At 43.1% G+C, this 13,829-nt stretch overlaps 1 protein-coding gene across 7 annotated transcripts in view; it reads left to right on the top strand.

Annotated features, from left to right (window-relative positions):
• The window catches only part of DLG2 (discs large MAGUK scaffold protein 2), a 1,428,123-nt gene that overhangs the window by 887,187 nt on the left and 527,107 nt on the right, over positions 1–13,829 (top strand). For all 7 annotated transcript variants that reach the window (XM_039519937.1, XM_039519936.1, XM_039519928.1 and 4 more), the window contains one exon: positions 1,736–1,789. In XM_039519937.1, the coding sequence (XP_039375871.1) occupies positions 1,736–1,789 (54 nt within the window). The remainder of the gene's footprint in view (positions 1–1,735; positions 1,790–13,829) is intronic.

Below are 13,829 nucleotides of genomic sequence, written 5' to 3'. Positions count from 1 at the left end.
AATGCTCTCGGATATCAGGCCCTTCAGTTGTCTGGAAAGTATTTGTTTTGCATAGTGCAGGCACACCTTATCTTTCAACAGTTTGTGCACCTATCAACAGAAGTCTGAGTTCCTAAAACAGGACCAAGAAAGTTCTTTATGGATGGACGTGCTCCATTGTCATTTCAGGTTACATGATTACAGGAGCAGTTGAGGAGTTCTCCAAAGAAATTCCAAGTCTTTAACTAAACTTATTTTATAATGTCCCTACGCTTCTTCATCACTTGCATTGTTTTCTGAGAAACTTCTTAAAAGTTCTGTCAGAAAAATGAATACATTGCTGCAATTTTTGTAATTAGGGCCTGAGTTACTTGCAAGAGTGGAGAAGTGATGAGAAAAATATGGCTGCTGATTGATTCCTGTAGCTTAACAAATATTGCTTGATTAGGGAATGACAAGGCATTTTAATTCTGGAGATTGTAAATAATAAAAGAGCTGAGGAAACTACGCTAGATTTATTTTGCCCTGACTATTTGATCTTAAGGTTAATCAATATGGAGAAGTAACACCAGGATTTCAATGAAATCTAAAGGTCGACAGAGACACCAGTATTATCTTGAAAAACATCTTTTTTCTATTTATAATATAGACATAAGAATTGATATTCAGTATTGAGTTGAACATTCATGAAAGCTAAAGTTAAGTTGCAGGTAGACATGAAAGGTCTGTATTTTTAAACTCAGCGGTTACACATTATAAATCTTTCCTGCATGGCCTATAACTGAAATTATAACAATCTAAATGAAAAAGATTCTGAAACGTGTATATATTACTTTAAGCTAACTAAAGCTACCGAGGGCCAGCGAGGATAACTGGATGAAAGGTAGTCACAGAGAATGCCTATTTTCAGATATTTAGAAATTGTTTTTTAATATCAAACCATACAATACTGTAATAGATGAAGACAGGTCATCAGCTGAATTGCACCTACTTCAGAGTACCAAAATATGTGTATTCCCTGTGATTGAACAATTGTATAACGGGAAATAATTTAAGCAAATGTTAAATGTGGTTGCATATAACCTATAATTTCTTTTTAGATGGAAGTATTTCTCCTACATCATGAAACTGAAAGGTTAAAAACCATATGGTTACATGAAAGCACTTGAATTACTGCATGAATGCTCTTTTTTGGGTGGGGCGGGTAGGGTGACTGCTTCTTGGGCTGTGAAATGCTAGGCTAAAAACGGTACTTGATGGTAGAGCTGTGCTCAGTGCTTCTAGTGAAACTTGAAACTGCTTTAAATTTGCCTGGATGTGGGTTTCATCATTAAATTCATTTTGCTCATGTGCAAGGCTTGGAGTATGTACACAATGGGAGTTGAAACAAACAAACTCATGTTTACATAGAGCCCTGAGACCCCAGAACTCCCCATTTCATACAATGCTAACCAGTCAATGTCTACCTCTTGTGCAGTTAGAGCCTAATCCAAAGACCATTGAAGTTAATGGAAAGATTCCTATTGACTTGGTGGACGTTAGATCAGGCTCTTTGGGCACAATCCGGCAAGGTACTGAGTACCTCCTACTGACCTCAAATGCCAGTGAAATCAGAGATACCCAAGGCACATACCATTGTTCCTTGAGCATTCAAGGGAGGTAAGGGTGCTAGCTCTGAATTTCATGTTACTGTGATTTGAATATTTAATAGTTTCAAGTATTTAAATTTGTTCCCCCCCCTTTCTTTTTCTCTCAGGCTAGTCCCGCCCCTATAATTGTCAACACAGACACCTTGGACACAATTCCCTATGTAAGTATGATATTTTGTTTCCTCTTTTTGTAAACAGTTGAACTTACAGCCTGGTCTATCTTGATTCCCCCTCCCCCGCCACCTCCCGCCTCTCCCATAAAATTCTCTTCACTGCATTATCAGATACACAAAACATTAGTCAAATGTATGCACAGAATGTTTCTTTAAATATATTTATCTATTTTTTAAATGCTAAATGGATTGTGTGGTTTAATTCTTTCCCACTTGCACAGATTAGGGAAGGTAATAAAGTCTGGAGACATACAGTGCAAAGTAGTAATTCACATACAGAATTTTTCTATGCAACAAAGTTTTAACAAATCAAAACTAACTTTCTTTTGAAAAATATTGTGGATTTATTGTGACTTTCCCTTTTCCCGGTGCAGCTGTAAAACTTGAAGAGTTTTATTTGCAGATCAGCAAATATTACTAATACCAAGAGTTTTTGTTTTGATTTGGAATTTTTTTTTCTGAAGAAATTTCCAGCTATATAAGTCTGTGTCTGAATTTCTAGTATCAGATGGAGGGGAAACATATTGTCTCAACCCTTCATCTGTTTATCTGTGTGTCTTTTTTTTAAATTGGAGGTATTTTAGGGTGTTTCTGTACAGCACCTAGCATGTGCTGGGCATTGCTGTCAGATGGTTAAAAGTTACTATTACTTAATAGGAATGTCATTTTATTTTTTAAAAATAGAAAAATTAATGCTCAATTTTTAGCCTTACTCTTTTGTGAAGAGCTTTTCAGAGGTTACTGTGTGTTGTTAACAAACAGTGGTGATAGGCTCAGATTCCAGAAAGAATTTCACCGTAACAAATGCATTTTTCCAAGATCTAACAAAGTCAGTTCTTACTGTACAAGTCTCTCAGACTGGAATCAATTTTGGGTTCAAAGCTGCTACCTGCATGTTATATCCACCCATGCAAACAATATCCTCACACCCAACACTACAGGGAAAATTTTAAAATGAGCAGTGGCAACACGGCAGGGAATACATTCTTTCAGCTCAGTATACAGAACCAATCTATAATGAAGGAGAGTGCAGAACACAAACACACAAAATAATAAAACCAACACACATTGTGCAATGTGTGCAAGCAAAGAAAATACAAGCAAATTTCAAAGTGGCTACACTGAAGGATTGTTCTGGTTTTGTCCTAACTTATTAGTTAACATCCTATTTCTGATCCATTTTTTCCACTTTGGAAAATAAGGGCTGTATAAACCCAGAGGAGTTCAGAACTTGACCCTGTTGGACCTTTTTTTTTTTAGTTAAAAAACGTGTTAGTCAAACTGGGACTAGCTCAGAAACCTAAAGTTGTCTTGCAGTTATGCTGTAATTCCAGTGTACTTATTACAGGAGAGCAAAGGGGCCAGAATTACTTTATCAGTAAAATTTTGCACAGTTTTTACAGTTCTTCATTTCACCTTTCCAAATGTCAGTCTTATCCAAATTTTGAATATACCATTGTTTGTATTTCTTGCACTTGAATGGAAATCCTAATAGCATATAGCATGCAGCTATAGAATGTCTTTGCTCGTTTTATTTTTTGCAATTGCTTATTCAAAATTACAAAATTTCATTCAAATCTGAATTCATCTGAAATTCAGTGCAAGTCTAGTAGCAGTAAGAACCTATACATGAATTATAGTTATATCTCTGTAATATATGAACTTTCAAACATCTGTGACTAAATAGGCACATTTTAACATCAAACTATCGTTCATGTTAGAAAAGCAGCTGTTAATGAACTCAGTAATTATAAACAAAGCACAAAACAAATTAATCCCCAAACCTTAAATGGGCAACAGTTTAGAAATTCTTCATTGTCTATGAATATTAATTATAGGTAGGGCTCATAACAAGGTTGCCCAACACTTCCCATTATAGACCCTCTTTTCAGCTGCTTTTGTGTGGCAAATGCTAACTGTTTAGGCAAAAATGTCCCCCCTCACAGTTTGCTACCTCCCCAGACTCCCTTCCAGCCTCACTCATTCTTTGTTACCTGCCTCCCCTACCCCATTTGGGCTAGAGTTGCCAACTTTCTACTTGCACAAAATCCAACACCTTTGCCTCGCCCTCTGCCCCACCCCTTCTCCGAGGCCTCGCGCCTGCTAATTCCATCCTCTGTCGCTCGTTCTCCCCACCCTCACTCACTTGTTCATTTTCACCGGGTTGGCTCATAGAGTTGGGGTGCAGGCTCCAGTGCGGGGCCAGAAATGAGGAGTTCAGGGTGCAGGAGGGGGCTCCAGGAGGAGGGTGGACCTGAGGGGTTTGGAGTAGGGGAGGGAACTCTGGGCTGAGGCAGGGGGTAGGGGCTCTGGTGTGGGGCCACGGATGAGGGATTTGGAGTGAAGGAGGGTGCTCCAGGCTGGGGCAAGGGGTTAGGCTGCGGATGAACGGGGTTTGAGGGCTTTTGGCAGAAAGTGAAGATCATGTAGGGTGATAAAGGACATACCTAAAGATTCTCCCATTTTGGTTCTAATTCAACAAGTTACTTAAGCACATGCCTAACTTTAAGCATGTGAGTAGTGCCCTTGTCAATAGGCGTGTTTTTATGTGACTTGATGAATTAGAGCCCTAGTGCCTAATGCAACATTACAAAGTTTAAACATGAACACTGTTGTTTCTTGATAGCCATTTGTTACTTAGTATACATTCTGGCCTTTTATGGCATGTAGAGTCCCATCTGTCAGGACCCTATTGTGTAAGATGCTGGAAAAAGTAGTAAAGAAAAAATTAGGGCCCAAATCCTTCAAATACTTACACGTATGAGTAGTTTAATTAAGAAACTGTTTATTCCAAAATGCCTTTGTCCCACTGCTTGATAGTATGTTGTTACATGTCCACACTGATTTTTCTTTTTTTTTATTACCCCCTGATTTTTACAGAGAATTTGGGGCTACCCAAAACCTTAATAAAAGTATATTTCTATTACTTTTGTTTCATTGAGACATAACACTTGTAAAGGCCTGATCTGATGCTCTTGGAATCAGTGGGAAGGCTCCCGTGGGCTTTGGATCAGACCCAAAGTACACAGGAACTCTTTTCTTTTCTTTTTTTCTACCAGAAGTATTTCTCAGGGCAATAAGAACTAATGAGCTGACCAGAAGCAGACTATGTCTTTTTACCCATCAAGACAATGATTGATCTAGGGAGAGAAATCTCTAGGAGATGTGATAATATCTCTCTAAAGCATATTTGCCCTGAAACACAACTAGGTTCTTTTTATAGCTTCCTATTGTCACTAAAAAATGTTGCAAATGATGCTTCCTCTCTCAAACCGTTTATGGCAGCATATTCTTGGAGGTTGATGAAATGCATGTGCCTTTCAGTGAATGAACTTTTCTTGTAACAATTACTGTGGAACATGAAAGGAATTTTGAGGAACTAGTAATATACATTTTGATACTACTTCAGGAGGTTTGAGGAGATGTGGCAGATTTCAGAAGCTTTAAGATTCATTCTTTTAATACACCTCTACCAGGATATAACGTGACCCAATATAACACAAATTTGGATATAACGCGGTAAAGCAGCACTCCGGGCGGGGCAGGGCTGCGCACTCTGACGGATCAAAGCAAGTTCGGTATAATGTGGTTTTACCTATAACCCGGTAAGATTTTTTGGCTCCCGAGGACAGCGTTATGGCAGGGTAGAGTTGTTCCAGTTTTATCTTTCAGACAGATGAACTATGTTTTCTTTCAGTTAGGATATTAGTTGTAAAAAAAAGTAAGAATATTTAATCTCTACCTCTTGGAGCCCCTCCATGCAGATTTAAATCCAAATCTTTGGGTGATGCTGACTAATATTGTCTCGTTGTTTCCTTGTAACACCCCCTCACAGCAGTCTGTCTGCATTTATCTGTTGTCTCTTTGGGGCAGGGTCCATATTTTGTTTGTGTGGCACCTACTACAACAGGGTCCTTGACCATGACTAAGGATCCTAGTCATGGTAATACAAATAAATAATAACTTTCATGGTGTTTATACCTGCCCAAGCACCTATAATTCTGGCATTGGAATTGCAGTAGTAGATGATAGGTATTTTCATATGTATAATGCTATTCCTATAAGTTCACAGTCTTCCTAAGGTTTTCTGGTGAAAATGACTCAAACACTTTGGGATTGTTTGAGTAGGTATCGGTAAAGACATAGGTATGAAAATCCACACTGTGAGAAAACTGGGCACCGTGATGTTTGCACCATGTACCATGTTCTTGGATGTCACTCAGAATGTTGCACACCCACTTTATTGTGATCTGTGGAATTTTATGCTGTCTTCACTTTAAGTATTATATTGCTCTTTATCCCCTACATTAAAGGGTTCTGTAGTGCTCTAGACTTGCTGTTAGGTTGCTTGGCAATTCTGATTCCAATAATAAGGAACATGAGAATTATGCTAAAATATTTAAATACCTACTTTTTTCACAAAGATTCATATCTGTATATGGAACTTGCCTAAACCCTGACATAGGAGGCATTTCTTCTCTGCTGTTAGTCCCCCTTTGGAGATTCATGTCGCACACATCCCCCCACAATGGAGGCAGTAGCGGGATACTATTCTGTGTATTGCTTTCATTATAATAGTGCCTAGATTCTCTACCTAGTTCCAGGGCCCCATTTTGCTAATATGGCCTCCACATCTATTCATGAGACTGCCTACAAACAGGACAGTTGGTACGAGTTCGTTAAAAAGAGGCATTATTTTTATTCAGACTGCTTAATATTTTAATTTGCCATTAACTCATATTTAACTAAACAGTGGAAAGAAGAGCTTTAAAACAACAAAAACAAAACAAAAATCACCTAAGGATTTATGCAGCTCCACATCTCTAGGTTTTTATCAACAGCATAACCAGGAAAACCAAGACTTGATAGCAAGGAGGAAAAGGCAAGGAAAGAAAAATGTAAAAATCAGAAACTTTCAGACCTTTATGTAAAATAAGGAGCAATAAAAGACACTCACCAATGGTGTCATAAATATAAAGAAAAGGGTAGCATAAAATCCTTCCTTGGCAGCTGTACTGAATCGCTTTACCTGTAAGGGGTTAAGTAGCTCAGATCACCTAGTTGGCACTTGACCAGAAGGACCAATGAGGAAAGAAGATACTTTCAAATCTGGGGGGTGGGGTGAGATTTGTTTGTGGTTCTCTCTGTTTGTTCCCTCTCCGGAGACCAAACAGGTACAACATCTCCTGAAAATATACCTGGAATGATCCATCTAAAATAACAGAAATTGTAGGTAGGCAAGGAAATGCATTAAGTTATCTTTTGTTTTATCTTGTGAATTTTCCGTATGCTAAAGAGGTAGTTTCATTACTGTTTTGTAACGGTGAAGCTGAGTCCAGAGGGGAGTCCTCTGTGTTTTAAATCTTTTTATTTACCTTGTAAAGTTACCTTCCATCCTGATTTTGTAGGTGTGATTCTTTTACTTTTTCTTTATAAATAAAGTTCTTCTTTTAAGAACCTGATTGATTTTCAGTGTCCTAAAGACAATCTGTGCTCACATTGCTAACCAATTGGTTGGTATATTATTCTCAAGCCTCCCCAGGAAAGGGGGTGAAGGGGCTTGGGGGGATATTTTGGGGGGATAGGGATTCCAAGTGACTCTTCCCTGAATTTTTGTATAAATCACTTGGTGGTGGCAGCAATACCGTCCAAGGACAAGGAAAGGAATTCGTGCCCTGGGGAAGTTTTAACCTAAGCTGGTAAAATATAAGCTATGGGGGACTTTCATGTAGGTCCCCACATCTTTACGCCAGAGTTCAGAGTGGGGGGGAACCCTGACAGATGGTTTCCACTTGAAGTTGCCTTTAGTATAGTATTTGCATTCGCCTCATACATGAACCTGACTACTAACTCTTGGTCAATAAAATAGGAGTGAAACTTTCCACTAAATGTTTACTTTCTTGTCGCATTGTTTTTTTTAAAAAAACCTTGTTATAAACTACATTGTCTTTCATTATTTAAAACATATTGTTTATGCCAGAGGAACCTTAACCTTTAATGAAAATATTAGCCATATGTTGATTTTACCAACGTTTGCGTAACTCAGAATGTTGTTTCACTCAAGGGTATTTTACTAGAATTTGGGAGCATGAAAGAGTAATGATCTGACATTTGGAATGTATGCTGTGAATGTCTGATGTGAATTTGGTTGAAGAACTAATGAAAGTGACGAAGAAAGACCAAGATGATAAAAATAATACTCTGAAAAGGAACAAATGGACAGGAACTAATAATAATCAATATCAGCTCCAAAATGGGATTGAGAAGTTTTTTACAAAATAATCATTCCCTTTCACTCATTCAGTCCTTGCGAGATGGAAAAGAATGAAGTCTATCTATCTCATCTGTGCTGTAAATACACATTTAGAACATAAAATATCTTTTCTTTAGACAAAACCATAACTTCTAATTCTAGCACACTTTTTCACGTCAAATCCATAATAGTTTTAGAAAGAAATATAGAGTGGACAAGGTGGTGCAATGAGTTAATTAGGTAGTAACTTGAAGATACTGTCTACTTACTCAGTAATAACTATGATTGCAGTTGATACGCTCAGAGGGCAAAAGCCCAGATTGTTCAGTAGCTCTGACGGGGGTTGCTTCCAAGTTAAACGAAAGCACCCCTAAGTTGTTTCTGGTATAAAACAATGCTTCTGAGATGACCTCTATCCAGGGCTTACATTCCTCAGAGATTTTCTCTGAGCCCACCACACTCTCCCCCCATTCGGGGCTGTGGGCATCAGCTGAGGGGCAGGAGGTCTCGGGGCTTTAGCCCAGTGGGTTGGGGAGGGGCATGCAAGGGCTCCCGCGGGTTTGAAAATAACTACAGTAACTCCTCACTTAATGCTGTAGTTACGTTCCTGAAAAATGCAACTTTAAGTGAAACAATGTTAAACGAATCCAATTTTCCCATAAGATTTAATGTAAATGCGGGGGGTTAGGTTCCAAGGAAATTTTTTGGGCCAGACAAAAGGCATTATATACTGTACTGTACTGTGGTGGGGAGGTGCCCCTTGCTTATGGGCTCAGGGTGGGGTGAGGGGTCTGGGAGGGAGTTAGGGTGTGGGAGGGCACTCAGGGTGGGGTGTGGGGTCTAGGAGGGAGTTAGGTTGTGGGAGGACGCACAGGGTTGGGTGCGGGGTCTAGGAGGGAGTTAGGGTGTGTGAGGTGCTCAGGGTGGGGGTGCGGGGTCTAGGAGGGAGTTAGGGTGTGTGAGGTGCTCAGGATGGGGTGCGGGGTCTAGGAGGGAGTTAGGGTGCAGGAGGGTGCTCAGGGCGAGGTGCGGGTCTGGGAGGGAGTTAGGGTGTGGGAGGGTGCTCAGGGTGGGGGTGCGGGGTCTGGGAGGGAGTTAGGGTGTGGGAGGGCACTCAGGGTGGGGTGTGGGGTTAGGAGGGAGTTAGGGTGTGGGAGGGCGCTCAGGGTGGGGTGTGGGGTTAGGAGGGAGTTAGGGTGTGGGGTTAGGAGGGAGTTAGGGTGTGGGAGGGCGCTCAGGGTGGGGTGTGGGGTCTAGGAGGGAGTTAGGGTGCGGGAGGGCGCTCAGGGTGGGGTGTGGGGTCTAGGAGGGAGTTAGGGTGTGGGAGGGCGCTCAGGGTGGGGTGCGGGGGCTGGGAGGGGGTTGGGGGGCGGGAGGGCGCGCAGGGTGGGGTGTGGGGTCTAGGAGGGAGTTAGGGTGTGGGAGGGCGCTCAGGGTGGGGTGTGGGGTTAGGAGGGAGTTAGGGTGCGGGAGGGCGCTCAGGGTGGGGTGCGGGGTCTAGGAGGGAGTTAGGGTGTGGGAGGGTGCTCAGGGTGGGGTGTGGGGTCTAGATGGGAGTTAGGATGCGGGAGGGTGCTCAGGGTGGGGTGCGGGGTCTGGGAGGGAGTTAGGGTGCAGGAGGGCACTCAGGGTGGGGTGTGGGGTCTAGATGGGAGTTAGGGTGTGGGAAGGCGCTCAGAGTGGGGTTGTGGGGTCTGGGAGGGAGTTAGGGTGCGGGAGGGTGCTCAGGGTGGGGTGTGGGGTCTAGATGGGAGTTAGGGTGTGGAAGGGCACGCAGGGTGGGGTGTGGGGTCTAGGAGGGAGTTAGGGTGCGGGGGGGCGCTCAGGGTGGGGTGCGGGGTCTGGGAGGGAGTTAGGGGGCGGGAGGGCGCTCAGGGTGGGAGGAGGCTCAGGGCTGGGGTAGGCAGGAGGTGCAGAGCACTTACCTGGGGCAGCTCCTGCTTGGTGCAGGGGGTGTGCAGGTGGCTCTGCACAGCGCGGCACCGCCCCCATGACTGCGATTCTGGGAACTGTGATTCTGGGGGCTGCCCCCACACCCCCGGCAGGCAGGGCCACCCGGAATGCAGGGGCTTTAGGGGCTGTAGGGCCCTGGGCTAAGGGGCCCTGGGGGCCTGGCCTGCAGCTCTAAAGCCCCTTTCAGAATGCGGCCCTGCGAGCACAGGCCGGAGGATTCAGGAGGAGCAGGGGCAGCCGCACAGCCAGTGGCCAGAGAGAAGCGGCACTTTCCCCTTCAAAGCGCTGGGTTTGAAAATAATTACAGCATTGCACAACTTTAAATGAGTATGTTCCCTAACGGAGCAGCGATGTAACTTCGAAACAACGTTAAGCGGGAGGACGTTAAGTGAGGTGTTCCTGTACTGGAGCTCCGCTCTGGACAGCTCCAGCTGAATTTAAGCCCTGCCTCTATCTGTTTTGGAATCAGCCGCCATGTTAGTAACTGAGCATGGATCTTAAAACACTTTTACAAATATTAATGTATTAAACGATTGGGTTTCAAGCTGTGGGGCATGCCCCCCTGGGCGGGTGATGTGGTTTTGGAGGGGCAGCAAGCAGCATGTAGCAGAGGTGCTTCTCAGTCAGCTGCATCCCACAGGTCCCTGCCTGGTGACACCATCAGGAGACTGCTGTCATTACCTGACTGCAAATCTTGCAGAGGCTCGTGGAGGGGCTTTGCTCAAGTTTGGGGCTGGCAGGCAAGCAGCCTTGGGGCACCTGTGCATGTGCACTGCTGGGCCACTAGCCTTGGCAGGAGGGGGAAGGAGTCACTGCAGGTTAGCCTCACACCATCAGAAAGCAGCAGTGAGGAGGAGGGTTGAGCCTGCCCAGCAGCTGCAAACGGTCTCGCGGGGCTTGGCAGTGGGTAAGAAGTGGGGGCATCTGGGTACCAGTTTCTTGTTCCTGACAAGGATGTGCATGGGGGCGGGGGAAGAGTGAACTGTGGGTGCCCCTGCCCTCCCATCCCGTGCAGGTACCCAACATCCCCTGCCTCCTGCTCTCTCCAGCGCTGCCATGTTAGCTGTCTGGACTATCCCATGCCTGCCTCCATGGTCTGGGGGTGTGTGAGACATGAATCTCCACTAAGCAAAAAACCTCTGGGAACCTCTGAATTCAGTCTTGCAGGGTGAATCGATACCTCTGTTCTAGAGATGGGGGAGCTGTGAGAATATATGTCTAATGAGCCCGAGTACAGTAATGAATCAGGGTGCAAGGATCTGCATAGTGTTTCACAGCTGAAACCACTGCAGCGTTAGCAGATCAGAATAAATGGGCTCACGTATTTGTATGGATTTGAAAAATGACTGCTGGGAGGTAGGAACTCTACAGGCTCCCTGCGCTTTGATTTGTTGAAACCATTGTGTTTCAGTGTAATAGAAAAAAAATCAGCTTTTTCTGTTTGGAGTTCTAATATGAAAAATGACCAGTAAAGATTATTTTGATTTTAGTCTAGATCTAAGGATCATTTATTATTCATTGTGTTGAAGCCAGTACATCCCAAACTGGCAACTCTGCCAATTGATTAAAAGGCTGGCTAATGAAACTGTAGGGGCAGATGCGAAGGCATGGCAGGGGAGGGCAGATTGTGCAGTGCCTGCATTAAATCTCCTTGGCTCTAGCCAGGCCACACCCTCATTTTATGAGCACAGGTGTTCAGTGCACTCCCCAATCTTAGCATTTTGCCAAAGCTACATGATTAACCTCCATTTTCATACCCTTTGCCCGCTCCCATCTCCATGGTTGTTTCTTCTCTGCTCTCTCGGCCTTCATGTATATCTGTCTAGATATTTAAGATCCTCTGTACAGTGAGCACCCCACAGTCTTCAATGTATTTATCCTTACAAGAGTCCTGTGAGGCAAGGCTGTACTATTATTCCCATTTTACAGACGGGGAACTGACACAGAAAGACTAAAGGCCAGATTTACAAAAATATTTAGGTTCCTAAGGACTGGTATCTAATGGGAATTACAAAAGCACCTAAACAAGTTAGTTGCCTAATTCCCATTAAAAGTTATTGGGATTAAGTCTTCTAGATGACTACGGCGCTTTTGAAAATCCTACTCAGCATCTAAATACCTTTGTAAATCTGGCCCTAAGTGTCTTGCCTAAGGTCACACAGATAAAGAATCAGGGAATTGAATCTGCTTTCCCAGATCCTAGTCTAGTGATCTGACCACTGGACCATCCTGCTATTTGTCCCTCACTCTCTGGCCTAGTCTGCCACACCCTTACCCTCTTCTCCCTAAAACACACTTCTTGCAGCAGCTGCCATTCCACAATGAAACAATAAAATATAATTAAAAAGCAACAAGAAACCCATATGTAACTGATGATGCTGGTCAAAAAATTCTGACCCGAAGATTTTTCATCCAAAAATGGTAGTTATTTTAAAGGCAAATGTTCATGAAAAGTTACCAACATTGTTAAAAAAATTTCATTTATCACAAAAATTGTGCCTTTTAAAATATTGTATTCAAACCATCATAAAAATGTTACTAAAACAGTGATTGAAACTTTTTATTTACTGAAAACTGGGGTAAACAACATGTGAATAGCAATTTGATTAAAGATTTCAGATTGGTAGCCGTGTTAGGCAACTCTCATCTTTTCATGTACTATGTACATATACCCGCTACTGTATTTTCCACTCCCTGCATCTGATGAAGTGGGTTCTAGCCCATGAAAGCTTATGCCCAAATAAATTTGTTAGTCTCTAAGGTGCCACAAGGACTCCTTGTTGTTTTTAATTTGATTACATTTACTTGAGGCATTAAAAAAAAATCAATTTCCTGTAATGGATTTCCTTAGAATTCTAGAAGTGGCTCCATTTCAACCTGTTTGAAATTAAAATGATTTTGAGTATTTTTATGAAAACCATTTCAGCCCATACTAGTGTCTAATAAGTCACCTGCTGAATATCACTGCATGTTCAAACAATTTTTCTTGTTCATCCCAGCCTGCTCGTTACCTCGTTGAGTCGTTAGCTCATTGGGCATGGAGCCTTTTTCCCTAGTTGTCTGTAAAGCATCTTTAACAGTGTCATTCTTTCTTAATTATGCTAACTACCCTGTGAAAGGGAACATTCACCAGCAGTGCTGCCTAGTGGTCAGGCTGGGGTGTGGCAGATTATCTTCCTCCTGGGTATTCCCTTTTCTGACTGTTGGCCATGCAGTGGTCTGTTCTTTTATCAACTCAGTCCTCTGTCCAGGTCACATGGTCAAGCCTGCCCCTTTTGGGGTACACATAAGGAGTCAAATAATGTGGAAGTCTTCAGAAGTCAACAAGGGCTTCCCCACTGGGTCGGGGTCTTGGGGTCTCCAGTCTCTCCTTGGCAGGCTTGGTCTGATCAGTGTCTCCACTGCTCAGGCAGCAAGAGTTCCTGTAGTGCTCCTTCCGAGCAGTTCAGAGCATAGATTAGATTAGATCACCTCACCTCCCCTGTTTGCCTGCCTGCCACTGAGCTACTCTGCTTCCTTTTTTAAGCTGTACCAGGTACATAGGGGAGGGACTGCCTGGGCCCAGATCAGCTCCTTAACCCCCTTTTTTCCAGTGTGAGGTTCGTATACTCCATCACATACTGCCACCAATTTCTTTCAGAAAGCCTGCCCTATTTGTGTTCATATAAAGGGAGCAGGTTCTTAACAGGTGACATTCTTTAGGGCATTCTCAAGTTTTCAGCAAAGATCACTTTTCCTTTTCTGTGTGCTTTGTATGGAGTTTAGAGCTGCTTTCTCCTACTCACATGGAGCAAGTGGTGAGGAGGGGACATAGAGGTGTGA

The sequence above is a fragment of the Mauremys reevesii genome, linkage group 1 (assembly GCF_016161935.1).
Source record: "Mauremys reevesii isolate NIE-2019 linkage group 1, ASM1616193v1, whole genome shotgun sequence".
Lineage (NCBI taxonomy): Eukaryota > Metazoa > Chordata > Testudines > Geoemydidae > Mauremys > Mauremys reevesii.
The sequence above is the reverse complement of the archived record's forward strand: the minus strand, read 5'-3'. Positions and strand labels throughout refer to the sequence as shown.